The 26680-nt window shown below is 41.4% G+C and overlaps 1 protein-coding gene across 1 annotated transcript in view; it reads left to right on the forward strand.

The window, feature by feature from the left end:
• Nucleotides 1–26680, forward strand: part of acer3 (alkaline ceramidase 3) — a 207849-nt gene that overhangs the window by 115015 nt on the left and 66154 nt on the right. The window contains exons 5-6 of the mRNA XM_041199204.1: nucleotides 2099–2180; nucleotides 5224–5259. Of these exons, the coding sequence (XP_041055138.1) occupies nucleotides 2099–2180; nucleotides 5224–5259 (118 nt within the window). The remainder of the gene's footprint in view (nucleotides 1–2098; nucleotides 2181–5223; nucleotides 5260–26680) is intronic.

Raw genomic sequence — 26680 nt, forward strand, 5'->3', positions numbered from 1 at the left:
GAACTCAAAGGGAAATGGGGAGTGGGCAAGAAAGTGAAGTTGAAGCCCAAGATCAGCCATGATCGTATTGAATGGCAGAGCAGGCTCGACAGGCCGCATGGTCTACTTCTGTTCCTATTTCTTGTGTTCTAGACTCTTGAATTTCAGCCTTTGTCTTCAAACAGGGTAAACTTCCAAATTAAATATTGAGGAGAAATGTCCCAGTGTTTTGGAGGTAATGGATGCGTCATTTAAAGGTCATGAAGCAATTCTTAGTTGCTGCTTTAGTGACTTCTTTATTCAGCAATTAATAGAAATTCACAAACATTTGTACTTGACAGGTGGCAACCATTTCAGTTTGGAAAGGTTATTTCTGTCTTCTTGCTCTTTAAAACATGTCTTGTGCTGTAGCTAAACATCTTTTACTATTTTCAGATGTTACAGTAAAAAGTAAGGGATGTTTTCTTTTAAATTCAATATGAGGTGATATGAGGCCTAGTGCATACCATAAGCAGAATCAGTAGGAACTATTTGTGTAACACCATGGTAAATGACAAACTGGCAAAGAAACTTCATTATGCTCTTCTACAACGGTACCAGAACCTTTAGAGCTCACTCCCCCTCCTTCTCAATTGTGATATAACCTGCCTGGTTGACTTACCTTCTATTTTGTGAACATAGGTGAGACCTTCCATGTACTTGGATTACTCTAATAAACCCACCAGTCTCCCCTCTTTGTTCTGCTCTCATCCTCAAGGTGTCCTTCTCTCTACACTCACCCTTTCTCTCTCCATCCCTTCTTTTATTTTATACCTCCCCTATCTCACAAGAGTGAAATAGCTTGGGTGCATTTAAGGGGAAGCTAGGTTAGTACATGAGAAAGGAAGGATTTGATGGGATGAGAGTACTCTAAATATGTTGTAATAAGATATTCCTGTACCTTACCACATTGAAACATCTTAAAATGATTTATTCCGTGAAATATTTTTTGAATTGCAGTGCTTATAATGGTGGCTATTTGCTCACAACTTTGGTACTTCTCTCAGACAGCAAGGCGTGAATGACCAATTAATTTTTTTTTCTGATCTGGTTGATTGGAAAATATTTGACCAGGATACTGCCAGTGCCCTTGCTCTACTTCGAATATTTCTACAAGATCTTAATATCCAGCTGAAACACTAGAGCAGATCTCTGCATTGGAGTGTTAGCCCCAGGGTACAAGCTCAAGTCCTTGGTTTAGGGCTTGAACTCCAGCCTTCAGACTCGAGAGATACTACTGACTGAGCCAAATTGACCACTTGAGTTTTTAAGCCCTGGCCAGGTTGTCAAGTTGACCTAAAGGAGCATCTAATTTAGAAAAATGTCACGCGAGTATCATTCTTGCACAAATGTTTTTAAAGGATATTTTGAGGGTGGCAGGTGCAGTCCTCAAATTTTTCAACTTGGTAACTTGTGAAGCCATTGAAGAACTTCAACTAACCCCTTATCCCCCACACACATCCCCAGCAATGGAACTGGTTGCTTTCAGGCTGCCCCAGTTTACTCAGTGTATTGCATCAGGTGATATTGCTCAGTACAGACGAGGAAGGCCAAGAACTTAATATCTGCCCTTTGGTTTGCTGGCTGACTTCTTTTAGAACTGTGCCAAGAGCAAAAAGAGTGAGAAAATCAAACTGAGTTCCCATTCCTGATCCCTAAATGCAGCACACTTTTTAGTTATTGAAAGGAACCAGTTCAGACATTCCCCGTGACAGTAGCCTCACAACTTTATATAAGCATGCACGTTAGGAATTGCACACTTGGTTTGGGTACCAGACAGCTGCTCCCTGTTCCTTTTTGAACTCAACAGTCCTATCATGCTGACCACCATCTTGAGGCGAGAAATAGTGAAAGCCAAAAGATGTCAGGTGTCCAGAGCGATTTCTGGGGCTGGATATTGTGGGTATAGAAGATGGTGAAAGACTGGAAAATATAAAATAGAAATCAAAATTGATCCTGAACAGCATAACTTTAGAAATTAGGATCTCTGTTTTCCCAAGTGTGTATAAGCATTTTTGATCAAGAATGGATTTGTGACCTTTTCAGTCTCTTGAGTCTAATATTCTGTTATTTTGTTCAGGTACGAATGCTTCAAACACAAGAACACACGCAACTACCTTCTAGCTTTTATACTGGTACTATTCAGTGGGCTAGTGACCATAGTAAGTTTATATTCCTTATTTTTTTACTGCTTTCTGTGCAGGATATTCATTTTTATATTGCATGATGATTTTGTTTTTTAAATACACTCAAGTTTTCAATTGGGATCATTGCAAATTCACCAAGGACTGAAAGACATCGATTTAAATATTTTTCCACCACTTTTAGCCCCAGCACATTATTACTTATAGTGAGAGATTGAATGATGCTTGGTAGCAATAAGGGAAAGCATCTGAACCCAGCAAATATGCTAGCACTGAGAGAAGCCAGCACCTGCACTGTTCTTCTTTCCTCCTTTAAAGTTGGTAGAAGGATGATGTTCTCTTGTCAGGTTATTGAATGAAAGAAAGAAAGACTTGTATTTCCATGGTCCCTTTCACAACCTCAGGACATCCCAAAGAGCTTCGCAGCAGATGAATATTTATGAAGCTTGGGCACTGTAACATAGGGAACGTGGCTGATAATTTGCACACTGCAAAGTCCCACAAACTGCAATGAGACAAGTGACCAGGTAATCTGATTTAGTGGTGTTGGTTGGATAAATATTAGCCAGGACCTTGGAGGGAACTTCCTTCCTCTTCTTAAACAGTGCCTAAAGATCTCTTATGTTCACCTGAGGGGGCAGATGTGGCCTTATTTAACATGTGAAAGACAGCACCTCCGACAGTACAAACTCTGTAGTGTCAGCCTGAACTTTGTGATCAAGTCTCTGGAGTAGGCCTTGAACCAATAAGATTCTGACTCCGAGTGAGTGTCCTACCAATGGAGCCACAGCTGACCATTAAGGATTTATCTTGGAATATGGCTTTTCATTGACCATATTCTTCCTAAGTACAGTAAAAGAGCCCACCATTACTGTGGTTGAGCCATTTGAAGATGACGGCAACCCAAGGAATCTCCTTCTGACAGTACCTTCTAGCCATAGTAGTGATTGGAAGCCTGGTGATGTGGGCGGTTGCACCTCTGTTTTCCATTGTGCATGGATTTCAATGTGCTGTCACAATGCTGTGCTCTGCAACTTGGGTTCACCTTTTGTAACTAGTCCAGTACATGTAAAAGTAAAAATGAAGGTAGCAAAGAGATAAGAGAAGAAATTGAAACAACCCTACTGCTTTTCCAGTGCATTGCATTTAGACAAGGCAAAGAAAAATTTGCGCTCTTACGTATTGGAACTACTGGAATTCTGTACAGGACTGGGAGAAAACCTTCTATCTTTCAGTTTAATAGAAAATAGAAGCTGGAGTAGGTCATTTGGCCCTTCGAGCCTGCTCCGCCATTCAATATGATCATGGCTGATCCTATACCTCAACATCATACTGCTGTTATCTCCCCATACCTCTTAATGCCTTTAGAATCTAGAAACCTATCTATTTCCTTCCTAAATAAATTCAGTGACTTAGCCTCCGCAGCCCTCTGTGATAGAGAATCCCACAGGTTCACCACCCTCTTAAGTGAAGAAGTTTCTCCTTGTCTCTGTCCTAAATGGCCTACGCCGTATCCTGAGACTGTGACCCTTTGTTCTAGACCTGGCAGCCAGAGGAAATGTCATCCAGTCTGTCCAGTCCTGTCAAAATTTTATATGTTTCAATAAGACCCCATCTCATTCTTCTAAACTCCAGTGAATACAGGCCTAGTCGGCCCAATCTCTCCTCGTGTGACAATCCTGCCACCCCAGGAATCAGTCTGGTGAACCTTCGCTGCACTCCCTCTATGGCAAGCATATCCTTTCTTAGGTAAGGAGACCAAAACTGCACACAGTATTCCAGGTGAGGCCTCACCAAGGCCCTCTACAGTTGCAGTAAGACATCCTTGCCCCTGTACTCAAGTCCTCTTGCCATGAAGGCCAAATACTATTTGCCTTCTTAGCTGCTTGTTGCACCTACATGCTTGCTTTCAGTGATTGGTGTACAAGGACACGCAGGTCCCTTTGTACATCAACATTTCCCAATTTATCACCATTTAAATAATACTCTGCTGTACTCTGTTTTTCTGTCCAAAATGGATAACTTCACACTTATCCATGTTACACTGCACCTGCCATGTATTTGTCCACTCACTCAACCTATCTAAATGGCCTTGAAGCCTCTTAACATTCTCCTCACCACTCACATTCCCACCTAGTTTTGTGTCATTAGCAAAATTAGAAATATTGCATTTGCTTCCCTCATCCAAATCATTGATATATATATTGTGAATAGCTAGGGCCCAAGCACTGATCCCTGCGGTACCCCTCTAGTCACTGCCAGCCATTCCGAAAAAGACCCATTTATTCCTACTCTCTGCTTCTTGTCTACTAACCGATTCTCAATCCATGCCAATGTATTACCCCCAATCCCATGTGCTTTACTTTTGCACACTCACCTCTTATGTGGGACTTTACCAAAAGCTTTCTGAAAATACAAATACGCCACATCCACTGGTTCTCCCTTATCTATTCTGCTAGTTACATCCTCAAAAAAAGCTCCTGCGTGTTTGTCAAACATGATTTCCCTTTCATAAAGCCATGTTGACTTTGCCTAACCCTGTTGATATTTTCTAGGTGTCCTGTTATCACATTCTTTATAACAGACTTTAGCATTTCCCTACCACTGATGTTAGGTCTATAATTCGCTGTTTTTTTTCCCCTCCCTTTTTTAAGTAGTGGGATTACGTTTGCCACCCTCCAATCTGCCGGGACTGTTCCAGAATCTACAGAATTTTGGAAGATGACAACCAATGCGTCCACTATTCCATGCCACCTCCTTTAGTACCTTGGGCTGTAGATTATCAGGCCCTGGGGATTTATTGGCCGTCAGTCCTATTAATTTCTCCAGCACTGTTTTTCTACTAATACTAATTTCTTTCAATTCCTCTTTCTCACTAGGCCCTCGATTCCCTATTGTTTTTGAAAATCTGCCCTTATAACTGCTCCAGTGGTGTTAGTTGTTGCTCCTTGGGCGTTGCTTGATCGAAGAGCAGTTGGGAATATTTAGTGATCCAGTGGTTATTATTAATGGCTTTCTAGTTTGTTCTATGTTCCAGTTACTTTGTTCTTGTTTTGAACAGGTATATCTCCAGTGGAAGGAGCCAGTGTTTCACCAGGTTAGTAATGCTAAAGATTACTTTTGGAAGCAACCCTCTCATACATACCTTTGAATGAGAAGAAACATACAGTAATTACTTTGAATTCAATATTTTTTAAAATTTACAGTGAATAACAAAGTGGTCCTTTCTCTTAATATCTAAAGATCACATAAAAGTAATAAAGATCATTTGGCCCATCTAATTTAAAAATCTCAAGAAACTCAATGTTTCCCTCTCCCTCTTCACATTCACAGTATAGAATAATTTTAAAAGTTTTTGCCTCCCCCATTCTACCTGCAAGAAGAGTCCAAGCATTAACCAGTCTATATGAAGAACTGCTTCCCAACTTCAGTCCTGAACATGCACACCACTAGTTGGTGCTTATATCCCTTTGTCCTGCCGTCATGATTTAACCTTACATACTCATGATTAACTCTTTTATTGCACTTAGAAAATGTTGATCCAGAATGCCACCTTAACAATTCCCCCTTTTGCAGATATAGTAATCTGTTATAACTCTTTCCATCTGTTTTTCAGATGAAGTTACATTGTTTCATAGTTTGCCATTGTGAGATTTGAACTCTTGATCTTGGGGTTACAAGCCCAGTACCATAACCACTTGGCTATATCATCTGTGTCCTAGCCCCAATCATTATTCCTGCTAATCTGTTCCAGCTGTGATCAGTCTCTCCATAAAGAAATTCTTCCTGGAACTTGTCCTAAAATTGCCCAAGCCAGTGCTCCTTTGTCCTGCTGGCTTGGCATAACCAGAAGTATTGTCCTGAGGTCCCTGCTCTCCAACCCTCAACTATCCCAGTATCTTCTAGAGGCCTATAAAGACCTCTCAGAAGTGCTTTCTGAAGAGGAACCCCAGTTTATTAAGCCATTCTTAATTCGTTAATTTGCAATGTGAGATCAACTTTGTTGCTGTGCTGTATGCTGTTTCCAGGACCCTTATTTTGTGGAATTGTATTCCACACTCTCCAGCTGCATTCTGAACAGAGATCTATACAGCTTCAGCTTGACTTCTAGAGATTTGAACTTTGCTCATTTGGCAATATACCAGAGTAAGCACTAGTACATAAGATGCACATATTTTATCAAAATATATTTTATAATCCACCCTGTATTTAAAGTTAGGTACTATAATGAACAGCCCAACACTGCAATCATATAATCAATGTGCAATGTTTACCCATCTCACTAAACTAGGTGCTGCTGCTAACTGATGGCACTGTACAAAGGTGCTGAGAGAGCCCTGAATACTAGTCAATTGCTAAATGGTGCTTTCCAGATTGAAAAGAAGTTTAAGTTGGCTGTGTGCCTGTGTCTGGCTGTGTGCCTGTGCCTGTGTCTGTGTCTGGATTTATGTCTGTGTCTGTTAATGAACATGAGCTCAAGACAGTGGCACTTTATGGGAGCCCAGTTTGAGCTTTTCTCCCATGATTGTTTGGTTCTGAGCTCCTATAATTTTCTCCCACTCAATCATAATTCTAACTCTCAATGGATTTTGCTTAATTCATGTGATGTAAATATAACTGTTTGTTTCTTGGGCCATATGGCGAATAATCCCATGATGACTTTCATCTATCCTATATGTAACCTGTTTAATGCACTGTAGGAATCTTGGAACAGTCCTGACAAAAGTCAGCATCGTCAGGAGAGGAAACTGATTAATGTGGGGGAAAGCCTATACTTTTAAATCAGGAGCAAATAAGGAGCAGCTTGCTATGGCACATGTGTCTCAAAATGCAGCAGAGGGTTAAGAGCCCGGCTACTTGAGAAAATTTCTGCAATTACCGATTCTATCATGTTCACTTCCATGTGGCTGATATCTGTAATATTGAGCTGGGATGTATGGACTGTAGTTTTAAATATTTAAAATTTTTTGATCCTGAAAACCACATTGTTTCATCATTAGGTAATTAGCTTTGCTTCTTATGGTATGACACTCCCTATTTTGTCTGCCACAAAACCACAGGCTGGGTGTGGGTGGTACAAAATTAACTTTACTGTTGCTACAGGCAAGTACATGAGCGTGGGAACTGGGTAATTAGCCTAAATAATATGCAGCACTTCCCTCAGCTGGATAAAAGGAAATTCAGGCCTGGGTGGAGTACTGTCTATGTAGTTTATACTTGAAAATGTTAGACTAAGTCATCGAAATGCATAAAATTCTTAGAGGACTCGATAGGGCAGAGGCTGTTTTCCCTGAGTGGATAGTTTAAAGCTATGGGTCATAGATTCAGAATTGCGGGTTGGCCATTTAGGACTGAGATGAGAAATTCCTCCACAGTGTTGGAAGTCTTTGTAATTCCCTTCCCCATAGAACTGTGGATGCTCAGTTGTTGAGTGAGATTGGTGAATATTTGAACTCTACCGGAATCGAGGGATATGGAGATCAGGCAGGAAAGTGGAATTGAAGTAGAAGACCCGCCATGATCTTTTTGAATGGCGGAGCAAACTTGAGAGGCCATAAGGCCCCCCACTGCTGCTTTTCTTTCTTATGTTGATAGAATCCAATCTACTAAATGAATTAGTCTGTTTTCTCAATGCTGAATAAGAATCTAAAGTAGCATCAAACTTGGTACTTATGAAGAAGTAATGCGGTGGGTTAGACGTCACCTTTCACCCCTGGGATCTTTGTTCTAATCCAGTCTACTCTGGCAGGATAGGAATTGTCTCTATCTGCTGACCGTACATGAAATAGGTAGTAAGAGCTCTTGGTGTGCACAGACTTAAAAAACTGTTCCTAATTTGGTATTATTTGGGAGTGCTGATACATGAGAAATGAGGAGATAAAAATCACAATGGTTCAGTAGGGGATGTTCTTTTGAGGCTGGTGTAGTGTAGAGGAAATTTCACTCTGCTTGATGCTGGCTCTGGATATCTGAAATAGAGAGATTTTCCAATCCCAAGATTTAAAAATTATATATTAAAATGGTAGAATGTCCCTGGTACTCTATTCTGCACCTTGGGTGTATTTTGTAGCCCACCACATTCCAATATAACCTATGCAACATATTTATCACTCTACTCTCCTCCAATTTTAAAAAACATGCATGATGACAAAAAAATATCCCAGGACTTTACCAGCTGGAACTCTCTGGTGTTACCATAGTGCTGACAGTACTATATTGTCATCAGCTGGAATGCGTAAAATTAAAATAAGTATGCATGTTACATAAAGAAAAAATGATACTTGGTCCTGTAAGTTAGAAAAATAGCATGGATTTCGAAGTATAACACTCTAATCAATCATTATCCTTTCCTTTACTCTCCCATCTTTCCTCCCAAAATCATAGGATGATACAGCACAGGAGGCTATTCAGCCCATTGTGCTTCTGCCGGCTCTTTGGCAGAGCTATCCAATTAGTTTCACTCCTTTACTCAGACTCTACAACCCTTTATTCTCTCTTTTAATAATATTCTGGATACTGATGTTGTGAATATTTATTTCTTGTTCTTCCGTACTCTAAGTGCACTGTTTTACAAACTCTTCCACCTCCCTAATTCTCCACCTCTAGCAATTGAGGCTCATTCTGCATATTCTTTCTCCAAAGTTCCTTATCTCCCATCATCTTCCCTTCCTTCTACAACTTTCAGACTTTTAAACCAACACAGTATTGCCTAACCATTCTACCTTGATTTACCTTGCCTTCCCTGTCACTCTTTTCAAAATTGGTAGTGTTGTAGTCAACAAATTTTCAGACTTGCCCCTTTTATTGAGGCACCTTACTTTGCAGAGTTCTCATTAAAGCATTGGCAGAGAACCTAAAGCGGTTAAGTGCCTTGTTCGCAAGTGGGCAACTGCAAATTTTCCAACGTGAAATGGCTCTTGATATCTCCGGTTACATCTTATCCTTTGTAGTGTTTAGACAACATTGATTTCTCAATTTCTAGTTTAACAAAACACACTAAGCATAAATACTGTCTGGTTTTGGAAAGTTTAGCAGGCATTAGCTGTCTCGTTTCGGGTGGCGTTTGACAGCTAGGCATTTGAGACCTCTGAAAGAGGAAAAACTGATCATTGGGCATTCTTACTGCTTTCGGGTAACGATATGGCAGAGCCAATGGTTACAGAGAAACCATAATTCTGACCACTAGTTAGAGCAGAGGAAACCAGGCAGACTTCTGTTGAATCATTTGCAAGAACATTGTTATTTTAGTTTTTGAGGGAATTATGATTTCATGCCATTTAAGCATGATATTTAAAAGCTTCCCTCAATGGCTTTGTGGATAATAGTACAGCACTGAGTCAGAGAAACCATAGATCTTGGGTTAATTTCACCTAGGGCAGTGGTAAGGTTGCTAAAATTTGTTTTTAATATTACTGGGCTTGGGAGAGGAGAAAGTAACCAGGATTCATATTTCTGTTCCCTCCTCGGAAGTGCACATATAGATGGGAATAGGATCCGCTAAGATACCACATTGTTGTATAACCTGCTAACAGTTTAGCTTCCTGCATGAAGAATACCATCCTGACTCCTCCTGAGCCTTAGTCCAGCTAAGGGACTTTCAGATGGAAAGGTGGGAATGATGGGCCAGCACAATAGAGAGAGGAAAAAATATTCTTCTGTTTTAAATTGCTTTATACATGTGCCTAAGCGGGCTGTTGCTTTAGATTACCTGTCTTGTGTTGAATTAATAAAGCAGTTAACAGTACATGGAAGCATCCTCACACATTCCCTCGGCATAGTTTGACAAGGGATCATATTACCCTTCTCGGCTGTCTGGAGGTACATCGTCACATAGGAGGGGATGAGATATCTGTGGGCATCACTCAACTAATTCCAGAAAAATCAATCGCTAGATAGCAATTGCCAGAGGCCTTTAGATAAACTTTCCACCTGACACTGGAAGGTGTGTGGAGCAAGGAGACGGTCAAAAAGCAAAAAGTACTTTTAAAAAAAAAAGTGAGGAATAACATTAAGATAATGCAACTAAATTATTTGAGTTTTGTGGAAAGTGAGAACAGATATTGTGGAGGCAGCTTGCCCTTGCAGTTGATCAGTTGACTGTGCATTTTGTTTTTATGCTCTTGAGGTCATGGGGTAGGGATTTTTGGTGAAAGATATTTGTGACTGATAATTTCCTAAAATCAGAGTGCCTTGATGTTCAAAATTCCAACTGAAGAATGATGTCTCTGTTCACTGTGATTTTTTTTTTGGTTGTGTGTATGTATACTGATGGTTGAATGGAGAACAAGGGAACAAAATCAACGGTTCTCACTGGGAGAAGCATGGGGGAAGGGAGGAGGAAAGTTCTTGACTGAGGGCTGTTGGACTGTAGGACCCTTCATCATGTGGCTACTGAGGTAGAGACTAAAATTCATTTCAAAGCAAATCAGATAAGTACTTGATCATATGATCTGATATCACATGATCAAGTATTGTGGTCAGGATGTCATGTGATTAAACATCCAGGAAGGCCTCCAACCAGAGTTGCCAATCTTAATGAGGTGGGATAGATTTGAGAAAATTCAACTTGTTTTTGCAACAAAGATGCTGTTACAATTACCTTGCTTGAGTAGATACTTTAAAGCTGTTCCTGTTTCAGATGTGTTACTTTGGCCACATGTGTGTGTTATGGAGCTCAATAATACTTCAAGCTCTTCTTTTTATAACTGAACCAGTTTCATTCATTTCCAGATCAGTAACATTTTTTTTGGGGGGGGGGGGGGGGGGGGGGGCGGCGGCAGCAGGGAAGAGAAACTGATTTTTTATTCTTTCTGTTGGCCAGTACCCCTAAATTAATAGGGAAGGTGGCTAAAGAAGTTTGTAACTATGTGGCAAGCAAACCCGAGCAAACAGTTAAGTGTGTGATCTGAGGAACTATGGAATAAATAAAAACTGGTTAGTAGTTTTACAGTGTGACCAGTACCAGACTAATTGAACAGATCAATAAGGCTATTTAAAAAAAACAGCCCAAGTGCTAGAGTTTATTTTTAGAGGGATAGAATTGAAAGGTAGAGACGTTATATTAAATGGGTTAATTGGGTTATATTAATATATTAAATGGGTTATATTAAACTTGGAGTGTTTTGTACAGTCCTAGTTGCCATATTATAAAAAAGATACAGAGGCACTGGAGAGGATGCAAAAAAGATTTACGAAGGCAACCTCAATACTGCAAGAATATACATACCGAGAAAGGATGAATAAGCTGGTCTCCTTTCTTAACAGAGAGGGCTGAAGCCTGACCTTCAAAATTATAAAAGATTTTGACAGAGTAGATACAGAGGGAGTATGGTGAAGAGCAGAAACTAGAGGCCGTCAATACAAGATAGTCATCAAGAAGTCAAATGGGGAATTCAGCAGAAACTCCTCGACCCAGAGAATGGTAGAAATGTAGACCTTGCTACAAAAGGGAGTAATTCAGATGAATAGTATTGATGCATTTAAGGGGAAACTACATAAGCCTGTGTGGGGGAATGGAATAAGGGATTATGCTGATAGAGTCAGATGAGGAAGGATGGGAGGAAGCTTGAGTGGAAAATAAAGGCTGGCATGTACTGCTTAGACGAAATGGTCTGTTTCTTTGCTGTACGTTCTCTGTAATCCTTTGTATTAGCATGATGACTGTTGCACTGCTATTGTGCCAAAGTCCCTCTTAAGCTTTTCCAATTAAAGTGGCCAAAAGCAACAGGAGGTTTTATTTTCCACAGAATAAACCAGCAATAGCTCAGCAAGTGTAAACATCCTAGATTTGTGAGGATGTCTGAACATGATGTTGTTCAGCCAAATGCCTGCCTGGCCAAATGCCTGCCTGGCCAAATGACCTACAGAAAAGGTTTGCTTATTCCGCTAAATAAACATTCAATTTCAAATTGAAGCTGTATAGTTTACAGATGTTCCTGACTTAGCCTTGGGTCAGTGGTTGCACTCATATCTGACATGGATCCAAATGTAATGGACACAAGCCCCTCTCCAGAGACAAGCATAGAATCTAGGGTGACACTTCAGGATAGCACTGTGGAGTTTTTCACTGTGAAAGGTGTCATCTTTCAGATGAGACAAACCTGCTCTCTCAGGTTGACATGAAAGATATTTTCAATTGTTCATGGGATGTGGGTGACGCAGACGAAGCCAGAATTTATTGTTTTTGATAAGGTTGTGGTGAACCACCTCCTTGAACAATTGCAGTTCATGTGGTGTAGATATTCCCAGAAGTTTAGGTAGGGAGTTTCAGGATTTTGACCCATTGATAGTGAAGAAATGGTGATATAGTTCCAAGTCAAGATGGTGTGTCATTTGCAGGGGTACTTGCAGGTGGTGGTGTTCCCTTGTGCCTGGTGCCCTTCCTCTTCGAGGCATTGCAAAGTTGGGAAGTGGTATTGAAGATGCTTTGGCGAATTGCTGCAATGCATCTTGTGGATGGTGCCGCCTGCATTCATGGTGTACCACGAGTGGCGATAGGGTATCAATCAACTGGGCTGCTTTGTGCTGGATATTGTTGAGCTTCTTGAGCACTCATCCAGGCAAGTGGGGAGTATTCCATCACACTCCTGACTTGTGCCTTGTAAATACTGGCTTTGTGGAATCAGGAGGTGAGTTACTCTCCCCATGAATTCCCAGCCTCTGACCTGCTGTTGTAGCCACAGTATGTATGCGGCTGGTCAATTTCAGTTTCTTCTCCATGGAAATCCAAAGGATGTTGATGGTGGGGAATTCAACGATGGTAATGCTGTTGAATGTTAATGGGAGATGGTTAGATTCTTGCTTGTTGGACGTGGTCACTATCTGGCAATTGTGTGGGGCTCATGTTACTTGCCAGTTATCAGCCCCAGTCTGAATGTTGCCCAGGTCTTGTGGCATGTGAGCATGGACTGCTTCAGTATCTGAGGAGTTGCAAATAGGATTGTACACTGTGCAGTCATTATCGAACAACCTTCAGGGCTGGGCTGATAAATGGCAATTCACGTTTGCACCACACAACTGCCAGGCAATGATCATTTCCAACAAGAGAGGATCGAACCATTTCCCCTTGACATTCAATGGCATTACCATCACTGAACCCTCCACTATCAACATCCTGGGGTTTACCATTGACATGGAACTAAACTGGACCAGTGATATAAATACTATGGCTACAAGAGCAGGTCAGAAAGTGAAAATTCTGCAGTGAGCAACTCCCTTCTGACTCCCTAAAACCTGTCCACTATCTACAAGTCACAAGTCAGGAGTATGATGGAATACTTTCCACTTGCCTGGATGAGTACAGCTCCAACAACACTCGATGCTCGACACCATCCAGGACAAAGCAGCCTGCTTGATTGGCACCCCAATCCAGAAACATTCACTCCCTCCACTACAGATGCACAGTGGCAGCAGTGTGCACCATCTACAAGATGCACTGTTGCGACTCACCAAGGCTCCTTTTGACAATACCTTCCAAACCCACGACCTCTACCACCTAGAAGGACAAGGGTGGAAGGTGCCTGGAAACGCCATCACCTGCAAGTTTCCCACCAAGCCACACACCATCCTGACTTGGAACTATATTGCCATTCCTTCACTGTCAATGGATCAAAACCCTGCAATACTATGGTGTACCTACAGCACATGAGCTGCAACAGTTCAAGAAGGTAGCTCACCACTATCTTCTCCAGGGTAATTAGCGATGTGCAATAAATGCTGACCCACGTCCTGTGAATGAATAAACTAAAAAAAAATTCTGGGTGGTAAAGGGAGTGACTGTTTAAGGCAGTCAGTGGGGTGAAACTGAGACTACTTTGGTTTGGATTCTCCCATCCAACTCAATACCATTCCGTTCCATCTCTTGAGAGGAAATATGATTTGCTAGTTAAGAAGGGTTGTAGAGAGAAGCCAGGGAACTACAGGCCAGTGAGTCTCATGTCAGTGGTAAGGAAACTATTGGAGAAAATTCTGAAGGAGGGAATCTTATCTACATTTGGAGAGGCAAGGTTTGATCAGGGATAGTCAGCATGGTCATGCCTAACAAATTTAATTGAATTTTTTGAGGAGGTGACCGGGTATGTAGATGAGGGTAGTGCAGTTGATGTAGTTTATATGGATTTCAGCAAAGCCTTTGACAAGGTCCCACATGGAAGACTTATAAAGAAGGCAAATGCACATGGGGTACAGGGTAATTTAATAAGGTGGATTCAAAATTGGACACCCTGGTCCACTCCTCCATCACCCCCTACACCTTAACCCCCTCCCACGGCACCTTCCCATGCTTTTGCAGAAGGTGCAACACCTGCCCCTTTACTTCCCCTCTCCTCACCGTCCAAGGGCCCAAACACTCCTTTCAAATGAAGCAGCATTTCACTTGCACTTCCCTCAATTTAGTCTACTGCATTCGTTGCTCCCAATGCGGTTTCCTCTACATTGGAGAGACCAAACACAGACTGGGTGACCGCTTTGCAGAACACCGTCGGTCTGTCCGCAAGCATTACCGAGACTTCCCTGTCGCTTGCCATTTTAACACTCCACCCTGCTCTCATGCCCGCATGTCCAGCCTTGGCCTGCTGCATTGTTCCAGTAAAGCTCAACTCAAACTGGAGGAACAGCACCTTACCTTCCAACTAGGCATTTTACAGCCTTCCCAACTGAATATTGAGTTCAACAATTTTAGACCATGAACTCTCTCCTCCATCCCCACCCCCTTTCCGACCCCCCCACTTTTTTTCTCAATAATTTATATAGATTTTTCTTTTCCCACCTATTTCCATTATTTTTAAATGTATTTCCATCCATTGTTTTATCTCTACCTTTTAGCCTTTTTCGATTCCTTCACCACATCCCACCCCCACTAGGGCTATCTGTACCTTGCTTGTCCTGCTTTCTACCTTAATTAGCATATTCCTTGGATAATATCACCACCTTCAACATCTCTTTGTCCTTTTGTCTGTGACATCTTTTGGTTATCTCCACCTATCACTGGCCCGTTACCCAGCTCTACTTGCCCCACCCCCCCTAAACCAGTTTATATTTCACTTCTCTTCTATTTTTACTTAGTTCTGTTGAAGGGTCATTCGGACTCGAAATGTTAACTGTGTTTCTCTCTGCAGATGCTGCCAGACCTGCTGAGTTTTTCCAGATATTTTTGTTTTTATTTGGATTTCCAGCATCCGCAGTTTTTTGCTTTTATCAAAATTGGCTTAGTTGTAGGAGACAGAGCGTGATGACAGAAGGATGCTTTAGTGACTGGAAGCCAGTGTCCAGTGGCGTACCACAGGGATCTGGGCTCGGTCCCCTATTATTTGTCATTTATATAAACGACATAGATGACTATGTGGGGGTAGGTTTGCGGGTGACACAAAGATTGGCTGGGTGGTTAACAGTGAGGTTGAGTGTCTTGGGGTACAGGAAGATATAGACAGGATGGTCAAATGGACAGATAAGTGGCAGATCGAATTTAACCCTGAAAAGTGTGAGGTGATACACTTTGGAAGGAGTAATTTGACATAGAAGTATTCAATGAACGGCATGACGCTAGGAAGTTCTGAGGAACAAAGGGACCTTAGCGTGTGTGTCCATAGATCTCTGAAGGCAAAGGGGCATGTTAGTGGAGTGGTGAAAAAGGCATATGGGTCACTTGCCTTTATCAGTCGAGGCATAGATTACAAAAGTAGGGAGGTCATGTTGGAGTTGTAGAGAACGTTGGTGAGGCCACAGCTGGAGTACTGTGTGCAGTTCTGGTCGCCACATTATAGGAAGGATGTGATTGCACTAGTGGGGGTGCAGAGGGGATTCACCAGGATGTTGCCTGGGATGAAACATATAAGTTATGAAGAGAGGTTAGATACACTTGGGTTGTTTTCGTTGGAGCAGAGAAGACTGAGGGGTGACCTGATCGAGATGTACAAGATTATGAGGGGCATGGACAGGGTGGATAGGGAGTAGTTTTTCCCCTTAGTTGAAGGGTCAGTCACGAGGGGACATAAGTTCAAGGTGAGGGGCAGGAGGTTTAGGGGGGATGAGAGGAAAAACTTTTTTACTCAGAGGGTGGTGACAGTCTGGAATGCACTGCCTGGGAGGGTGGTGGAGGCAGGTTGCCTCACATCCTTTAAAAAGTACCTGGATGAGCACTTGGCACGTCATAACATTCAAGGCAATGGGCCAAGTGCTGGTAAATGGGATTAGGTAGGTAGGTCAGGTGTTTTTCACGTGTCGGTGCAGACTCGATGGGCCAAAGAGCCTCTTCTGCACTGTGTGATTCTGTGAAATATCAAGGGATGGTGATAGCAGGGTGTTCAAGCTATTTGTTTTCCGTGGTTTGCATTGCAACATCCCATAGAGCTTCAGGAGCTTCACAAATCCATGTTCCCATTGTAAATAAAATAAAAACAAAGTGCTGGAAAGGTCAGGCAGCATGTGTGGAAAGAGACTGAAATAATGTTTCAAGTTGACGACCTTTCATCAGAATCCATGTTCTTATCAGTTTGTGTATCATGACAAATAGGTTGCATTTTTGTCTCAAAGCTTCTTTGCTTTTGACTTCAGTTGAGGAATACAAGGGATTAAAATCCACCTTCACTGAAGATCAGTAATGTCTAACTTAATGCATTGTTGCAGCAATTGTTTGACTGGCTCATCAAATTGTTACCTGAGGAATCCAGCCTCTGAAGTTTGAAACCAAATCTGCTATTCGATTTGTTCAAATATGCTTTCTTGGTAGACTGTTCAGGAAGACAGTTGTTTAATCTCTGCTTGACTCCGGAAATTGTTTCAAAGGAATTTATCAGCTTGTCCTTTTCAAACCAAGACTCATGTCTGGAACTTTCAAAGAAATATTTAATCTTTCAAGTGACTCTGTCTGAAACTTGCAGAGAATGTTGACCAGTCAAATAATTCCATATTAGATGAGATGATAATGACATCTTAAAATTCAGTTAAGCATGAAAGTTGTTAACCATTGATTTATTTCCTGTTACAGTAGGAGTTAACTTGGCTACTACTGTAAGAGTTATGTTTCTGCTGCTGTTTATTTGAATCTGTTTTTGCTTGTTTCTGTTTATATCTGTTTATCTGTTATATTTATTTTTTTGCAGCAAAACTGCAATAAATTATCTGTTTAATAAATTTGTATGGCAGTTAACACTTATTGGAGTGTTACACTGACACCTTTCAAAGACTAAAAGGAACCTGTGGAGACACAGGATTGAATCTGTGACTGAAGTAATCTTGAGTTTTCTATTTACCAAGATTTCTTTTGAAACTTGCCCAAGTATCTCTCTTGAGGATATAGGGACCAAGTACTCACCTATGGGAATTGTCTGAAACATACAAGGAAAAATACCTGGAACAAAACACCTGAGTGTAATTTGTATATCTCATGTTGCTGTTCTGATTTTAAAAATTATCCTCCCGTGAGCCAGCTGCATTAAAAGTTCTCTCCAAACCTCCAGGCCTACAAAATTCAAAACAGCAAATAAGAAATAGACTTTGGTCTTTAAGGTTGGGTTACACAGGGCTTGTGGCTGCAGTTTAGTCCACTCAATTTGGAAAAATGAATCTTGTAAATGTTAAATCTTGTTAACTATTAATGGCAGGACTTTGCACACAACCTTTTTTAATGAAGAAGTCAATCAAATCAATTTATTTTAAAAATTATTCTGACTCTTTATTTAATTTGGCTTGAACAATGCGTGCCAATGACCTCATTAAAGGAACTGACTGGTCAGGTTACTGAGTCTGAAGCAAACCCCGATGGAGCCGATAAAAAGACTGATAACATTCAGTAATGCAAAAAATGCTGCAGTATGAATGTGTAAGTTTAATAATCCAGTTCTCTTGTGCTTTCCTGTTCAACAATTCCTCAACCTGCTTCCAGGTTGACATTAGTTCTCACTATTTAAGCAAGTTGGTTGTATTAAAAGTACTAGAGTGATTACCTGCAATGAAGGCTCTTACCTTCAGTTTGGTTCCAAGATTCAGGAGCTTGGCTTAGGGTGCCACTCTGCTGAATTTACCTACTTAAGTGGAGCTGGCTTCTGTGAAAGCCAGCTCCCAAACACAAACCCATTGTTTTTGTACATCCACCATTGGTTTTCTATTGTGCATTTTTTTTTATCCATTCATGGGATGTGGACATCACTGGCTAAGCCAGCATTTATTGCTCATCCCTAATTGCCTTTGAGAAGGTGGTGGTGAGCTGTCTTCTTGAACTGCTGCAGTCCACATCGTGCATGGTGCTATTTGGGTGAGTGTTTCAGGATTTTGACCTAGTGACAGTGAAGGAACAGTGATATATTTCCAAGTCAGTATGGTGCGTGGCTTGGAGGGGAACTTCCAGGTGGTGGTGTTCCCATGCATCTGCTGCCCTTGTCCTTCTAGATGGCAGCAGTCGTGAGTTAAAAGACCATAAGACATATGAGCAGAAATTAGGCCATTTGGCCCATCGAGTCTGCTCCGCCATTCAATCATGGCTGATAAGTTTCTCAACCCCATTCTCCTGCCTTCTCCCCGTAACCTTTTGAAGGTGCTAAGGAGCCTTGGTGAATTCCTGCAGTAGATGGTACATACTGCTGCCACTGTGCTTCAGTGGAGGGAGTGAATGTTTGTGGATGAGGTGCCAATCAAGTGGACTGCTTTGTCCTGGATGATGTTGAGCTTCTTGAGTGTTGTTGGAGCTGCACTCATCCAGGGAAGTGGAGAGTATTCCCTCACACTCCTGACTTGTGGCTGGTGAACAGGCTAGATGTATTAAAAGTACTGGAGAGCACCATAAGTTGAGGCACTAAAATTTACTGAGCAGATATCATGTATCAATGTTATGGCACAGCAGATGATAAATGTTCAACTGCTTAAATCCCAGCCTCAAACTTGAAACAGCTGCCACAACTGTTTTTGCAATTTGTATTTTTATTTTGAGATGCGTGCCTTGAATTCAGTAGTAAGCCCACCGAGTCTGAGATCTTTTTACAAAACTAAATTAAACATGTATTAATAAAATAAATTATTTTAAGCTCATAGATAGGCCTACAAATTACTACTATAACAACTCCTAGCTCCCCTAATTAACCTGACTCCCAGTTATATCTTCATTAAGGCAACAGTAAAAATGATTAAATTTCAACAGACCCAGGCAAAGCGCACAATACCCTGGACAGTGATATTCACAGTGAGTTTTCTTAGTTAACTTTTCTTATCAAGTAGACAGCAACTTGATGCATAGCGGCTGGAGGCTTTTCACACTTGTGTTAGATCTTAGAATGCCTTCTCCTTACCATACATAACCCCAGCTCCTTTATACAGGTTTCTCTCTTAATGTAAATCCCATTGATCCAAATGTGTTTGCAACTTTAATTTTTCCATAATATACATCTTCATAGTACTTATATTATCAGTAACCTTTGGGAAAAATAAAGTAGCTTAGCCTGTTATGGCTGGGTGTAACACCTTACCATCTCTTTGAAATTCACTACTCTGGTTTATCTAAAAATGCAAATGTTCTTCACACCTCACGTTTCTAAAACTTCAGCCATGTTTATATATTTAGCATTTCAAACCTAGCTTCCCTTTTAGAACCATAGAAAAGTTACAGCACAGAAGGAGGCCATTCGGCCCATCTTGTCCATGCCAGCCCAAGGACACCCAGGTGCCCTTTCTAGTCCCGCCTTCCTGCACCCAGCCCATAGCCCTGCAGCTTACAGCACTTAAGGTGCAGATCTTGGTACTTTTTAATAGAGTTTCTGCCTGTACCACCAACTTGGGCAGCGAATTCCAGACACCCACTACCCTCTGCATAAAAGCGCCAGACTAGCTGCCTCTAATTCAATTCAATCCCGCCCCCCCCCACCCACCCACACACCCCCAAATAGAGAAACTAATCCAAACCCCGCTATTAACCTACCTTTACAATAAGTCACAATAATATTTTGAAAATTATTATATTTTCATGACAGTCAGCATCTCTTTGTCATGACCTAAATCTGATCCCTGTTTTCAGATCTGTCCATGGTCTCGCCCTGCCCTGCCCCATATATGTAATCACCTCCAGCCTTACAATCCTCTGAGATCATGGCAGATGGAATACAACGTGGGGAAGTGTGAGGTCATGCACTTTGGTCGGAAGAATAGAGGCATAGACTATTTTCTAAATGGGGAGCGAGTTCAGAAATCTGGAGTTCAAAGGGACTTGGGAGTCCTAGTCCAGGATTCTCTTAAGGTTAACTTGCGAGTTGAGTCAGTAATAAGGAAGGCAAGTGCAATGTTGGCTTTTATTTCGAGATGACTAGAATATAAAAGCAGGGATGTGCTGCTGAGGCTTTATAATTCTCTGGTCAGACCACATTTAGAATATTGTGAGCAATTTTGGGCCCCGTATCTCAGGAAGGATGTTCTGGCCCTGGAGAGGGTCCAGAGGAGGTTCACGAGAACGATCCCAGGAATGAAAAGCTTAACATATGAGGAAGGTTTGAGGACTCAGGGTCGATACTCGATGGAGTTTAGAAGGATGGGGGGGATCTGATTGAAACTTAGAGAATACTGAAAGGCCTGGATAGAGTGGACGTGGGGAAGATGTTTCCATTAGTAGGAGAGACTAGGACCCGAGGGCACAGCCTCAGAGTAAAGGGAAGGCCTTTTAGACCAGAGATGAAGAGAAACTTCTTTAGCCAGAGAGTGGTGAATCTATGGAATTCATTGCCACAGAAGGCTGTGGAGGCCAGGTCATTGAGTGTATTTAAGACGGAGATAGATTGGTAAGGGGATCAAAGGTTACAGGGAGAAGGCGGGAGAATGGGGTTGAGAAACTTATCAGCCATGATTGAATGGCGGAGCAGACTCGAATGGACGAATGGCCTAATTTCTGCTCCTATGTCTTATGGTCTTATTATCTCTGCGCCCCTCTAATTCTGGCTTCTTCCACATCTACGATTTCCATTGCTCCACCAATGGTGGCTCTGCCTCTAGCTGTCCAGGGCTAATTTCCTGCCAGAATCTCATTGCTTGATTATCTCTTTCTGCTCCTTTAAGATGCTCCTTAAAGCTTATCTCTTTGATCACTCATCCCAATATCTCCCTTGCATCGCTGGGTATCAAATTTTATTTGATCACACTCTTGTGATGCGCCTTGGGCTGTTTTATTATGCCAAAAGCGATATATAAATGCAGGTCATTGTTACAGGCGTGCTAATGGAGTTCTTGCCTACTTCATGAACCTGTGACAAACCAGGAGACTCGGTAAAAACTTGAGTTGATATCACTGTCTGATTTGTCTAGACCTGAAAATTTATTCTTGGGAGCATTGTTTAATGAGTATAACTCACGACATGGGAGTTTGACGGTATTGATATAATTCAAAAGTATTTATTCCCCAGTTGCCGGAAGTTTTACCCTGATGATTGTGTTGACAGATGTGCAATATCCCTGCTCCTTATAAAGCTGAACTTATCTCAAAAAACCACTGTAGCTTGTGTGGTGGTGGGTGGTGTGAAATTGGAGTAGAATCCTATTCTGCTAGGTCCCTCATGTTTTGCATTAGTCAAAAATTGTTGTTTAAGCAGATGTCTTCATACAGGCATTACTCCATCATGTAAATGAGAGAAGCACTTCTTGATGTATATTTCTTTTGCACTTGTCCCAGACATCCAGTATTGCTGAATACCTTGTGGGCCGGGTAAAAGTTTAAATGTGACTCTCCATAGTGCAGCTGAACACTGGTATTATTGTAATCAGGCCAGATTTTTTAAAAAAAAAAACAAACTTGTATTTATACAACTTCTCCTATATTCTCTGGACATTACAAAATGTTTCACCAGTCAATGCGGTCTCTCAAACAGCAGCAAGGCAGTTAATCAGATAATCTGTGTGTACTCCATATTATGGCACATGCAATGTACAGATACCAGTAGTGTTGTTTGAGTGACAAAAGTTGACCTATTCTTGTAACTGGTTAGCCAGGATCCTGGGTCTACTTGTCTGTGGCAAGGTGCTGTAAATTCCCTCTTTAATAGATCTTGGTGTTCAGGGCACAATTCCAAAGTTTGTGGATGATACAAAACTTGGAAGTATTGTGGACTCTGAGATGGATAGTGTAGAACTTCAAAGGGACATAGACAAGTTGGTAGAATGAATGGATGAGCAGGTGGCAGATGAAGTTCAAAGCATAGAAATGTGAAGTGATTCATTTTGATAGGAAGAACGTGGACAGACCATACAAAATAAAGGGTACAGCTTTAAAGGGGGTGCAGAAGAAGAGGGACCAGGGTGTATATGTGCATAAATCATTGAAGTGATTGGACAAGTTGAGAGAGCAGTTATAAAAGCACACAGCATCCTTGGCTTTTTTATTAGAGGCATAGAGTACAAGAGCAGAAGAAGGGTCATACGGACTTGAAACATCAACTCTGTTTCTCTTTCCACAGATGCCATCAGACTTTTTTGTTATTCATTCACGGGATGTGGGCTTCGCTGGCTGGGCCAGCATTTATTGCCCATCCCTAGTTGCCCTTCAGAAGGTAGTGGTGGGCTGCTTTCTTGAACCGCTGCATTCCATGTGGTGTAGGTACACCCAGTGCTGTTAGGCAGGGAGTTCCAGGATTTTGACCCAGCGACAGTGAAGGGATGGGGATATATTTCCAAGTCAGGATGGTGAGTGACTTGGAGGGGAACTTCCAGGTGGTGGTGTTCCCATTTACCTGCTGCCCTTGTCCTTCTAGGTGGTAGTGGTCGTGGGTTTGGAAGGTGCTGTCTAAGGAGCCTTGGTGAATTCCTGCTGAGTTTTTCCAGCATTTTCTGTTTTTGTTTCAGATTTCCAGCATCTGCAGTATTTTGTTTTTATCTAAGGGAGAAACTGTTCCCAGTTAGGATCAAGAACAAGAAAGGACAGATTTAAAGTAATTATTAAAAGAAGCAGAAGTGATATAAGGAGAAACGTTTTTACGCAGCATGTGGTTAGGGTTGGAGTGCACTACCTGGGAGTGCGGTGGAGGAAGATTCAATTGAAGTATTCAGAAGGGAATAAATTGTTATCTGAAAAGGAAGAATGTGCAGGGTCCCGGAGAGAAGGCAGAGGAATGGCACTAGATGGGTTGCTCATTCGGAGAACTGGTGCAGTCAAAATGGGCCAAATGGCCTCCTCCTGCGCCATAACAGTTCTGTGATCCTGTTCTCAGGAGCGAGTTCCCACTCCCTCATTACTGTAATATAACATTGGTGCCTGCTCAGAATATTAATTTGCCTGTTATGCTGAGAAATGGTTGAACAAAAAATATATGGTGTTTTTCATGACCTTAGCATGCCCAAAGTGGTTTACAACCAATCGAATATTACCTTTTGTAATATAAGAAATGTCCCTGTTGCAATGTAAGAAATGCAGCAATGACTTGTGTGCACAGCAAGCTCCCACAAAGAACAATGTGATAATGACTAGATGATCAGTTTTTTCTTAATGATGTGACTGAGGGACAAATACCAGTCAAGGCACTGGGGCAAACTTCCCTACTGCTTTTCTGTTATGACAGTTGATGGTAAATGCTGAGTTGTTCCAATCCCAAAGGGAAACTTGAAACAATTGTATAAATTTTGGAGATACATGCCTGGAATTCAGTAGCGATACGACCACCAAATCTTATAGGTTTTTATAAAACTAAACTAAACATTTATTAATAAGAGAAATGATTTCAAATCAAATACACAGATCTACAAATTATTACCATGATAACTTCTAAATCCCCTAATCAATCTAACTCCCAATTACACTTTTAAGGCAACAGTAAGACACACAGACTTTAAAAGACCCAGACAAAGAAACATGATACCTTGAACAAGTCGAATTTAATGCGAGTTCTCTTCACTTCAGTCCTTTGAAGACACTAGCTTGAGGCATAGATGCTGAAGGCTTTTTCACACTTATAAGTTCTTAAAATGCCTATCCTTGCACACAGTCTGTGCTCTTTTATACATATTTTCCCCTTTGAATGCAAATATCCACTATATCTTTGGACTTTATCTTCCTGATAATAAAAACCTCTCATAGTGCTAAGTTTTACCAGCAGTCTTTGGGTAAAATAAACACACTGTTTCTAAACTTCAGCTGGGTATCCGACACATTTCACTCCTTCGCTGAAAACAATCTGGTCTGGTTCATTTAAAAATGCAAATGTTCCCTTGACACCTATGTTTCTAAACTTCCCCATGCTTACCTAACTAACATTTCAAACCTAACCCCTCTTCTTAGATCAAAGCACTAATTCAATTAAGTCTCTCACACACAGACGCATATAGACACACAGACACACCTCACTATTACTCTATTTTATAATAATTCTCATAATGTTATTAGAATTTATTATATCTTTTTGACACTTCTGAATAATGTCATGAGATCTTTCATGTTGACCTGAGAGGACAGACAAGAACCTCTTGAATGCCTGGATTGGAAATTGAACCCATAACTTTCTGCCCCAAGGCAAGAGTGTTATCCACTGAGCCATGACTGATAGCCAGGCTCAAGGGGGCAGGAAAAGATGGGTGGAAATCCTGTTTCATCTTTGATTCGCCTTTTCTCTTCTCCTCCCCTCCCCACCGCCCTGCCAGGATGTAATCGAATTTTGATCCTGTGAGGCCTAGGATCTGTATGCAAGTCCTGAGCTGCAGTATGTGCACCTCTAGTCCTCCTGGCTCATCAACAATCTCAGACCTCTTCTTGAAGGTTGTGGATTTTTAAAATTTTGTTCCCCAGAGAATTGTGGATGTTCAGTCAATAAATATAATTTGATACCTGAGGCTCAGACACATAGGGAATCGAGGGGTTTGAAGTTGAAGTTTGAAAGTGAAGTTGATGTAGAAGCTTGGCCTTGATCTTAATGAATAGCGGAGCAGGCTTGATGAGTCATATGGCTTTCTCTCCTATTTCTTACGTTCTGAGTACTGCCCTTCAGCCCCTAACCAGCAAAATGAAAATAAATTTTTCAGCTAGTCATGGGGATATAAAATTTATATCGGGAAGTGTTTCATTTTTTTTTCTTGGGTTATGGGTGGTGCCAGCAAGGTTCACGTTTATTGTCCATTCCTAATTGCCCTGAGAATAGCGTTGGTTGGACTATTTCAACCATTGCGGTTCTTGCTGTGATGATCCTCCACAGTGGTGGTAGAGAGAAAATTCGAGCAAATTCACTTAATAATGAAAGAACAGGTATCAAAGTACCAAGTCAGTAGAAGGCTTGAAGGTGATGATGCTCCCATGATGTTGCTGCTTTTGGCCTTTGCAGTGGTAGCGATGCTGTTGAAGTAGCTTTGGTAAGTTGCAGTGTTGCTTTCTTGTAGATTGTATCAGATGGCAGCTCCAGTCCACTGATGATGAAACGAGTGGATATTGAGTTCAGTGGCGACGTGGCCCATAGAGCAAGTTGTCCTTGATGTGGAGCTTCTTAGAGTTGTTGCAGTGGCATCCATCCTGAGTTAAGCATTGTAGATGGTCAACAGGTGAGCTACTTGTTGCAGAGCATCCAGCCTCTGCCCTTGGTGCTCGCATGGGGCTGTGAATACAGGCCCCTGACAACCGTCGTCTTTAGAGTGACCTGAGAGGCTTTTCCTTTAACACTCATTGTCCTCAGTTTGCTTAGACTCCTTGATGTCAAACCTGATAGAATGCTGCCTTTACATCCAGGGCAGTTACTCTTGTCACTCCTCCAGTATTCACCACTTTCATCACTGATTAAGGATGGAATGAGGTCAGAAGCAGAGTAGTTCTTGTGCAACACAAACTGAGTATCAGTCAGCAGGTTATTGGTGAATAGGCATTACTCAATGGCACTATTGATGACTTTTTCCAGCACTGATTGTGAGGAAGATTATGGTGCAGTAATTGGCTGAGTTAGATTTACCCTGTTTAATGTAGATGAGAAATATATGGGCAATATTCCAAATTATTGGGTAGATGTCAATATCATGGTAGTACTGGAACAGTTCGACTAGGGAAGTAACTAGCTGTGGTGCACAGGCCTTCAACACTAGAACTGGGATGTTGTCAGGACTCTACCTTACGCATTCAGTTGTTTCTTAAGATTGCATGACTGGAAACTGGTATGTTTGATTGTGTGGACTTCGTGAAGAGGCCAAGTGCAATCATCTATATTGAAGAACAAGATTTTTCTCCTCTAAAAAAATAATGTATTTTCTGAGATTCTCAATGAGTAGTGTTTGAGTCAGGGGATAACTGGAGGTTCTAGCAACCATAGTCTCCACACCACAGTAACCACAAGGGAAATTCAGTAAAAGAAATCTGCACAATGATTGCTTTGTTGTGTTCACAGATTCCGTTTGCAGACAACTAAAGCTTTTGTTAATTTAGTAGAATGAATAAACGCATTTGTTGGGAGGGTGGGACAGTGTGGCGGGGGCTGTTGCGGGAAATTAAATGTTTTCTTTTAAGTATTTTAACCACTTGGTTGAAAATTTTTGCAATGAGGAATAACATCTTGTGTAGTAAAACATTTTCACATTGCAAATTACTTCTACGAATG

Source organism: Carcharodon carcharias, chromosome 11 (assembly GCF_017639515.1).
Source record: "Carcharodon carcharias isolate sCarCar2 chromosome 11, sCarCar2.pri, whole genome shotgun sequence".
In the NCBI taxonomy this organism is placed as follows: Eukaryota; Metazoa; Chordata; class Chondrichthyes; order Lamniformes; family Lamnidae; genus Carcharodon; species Carcharodon carcharias.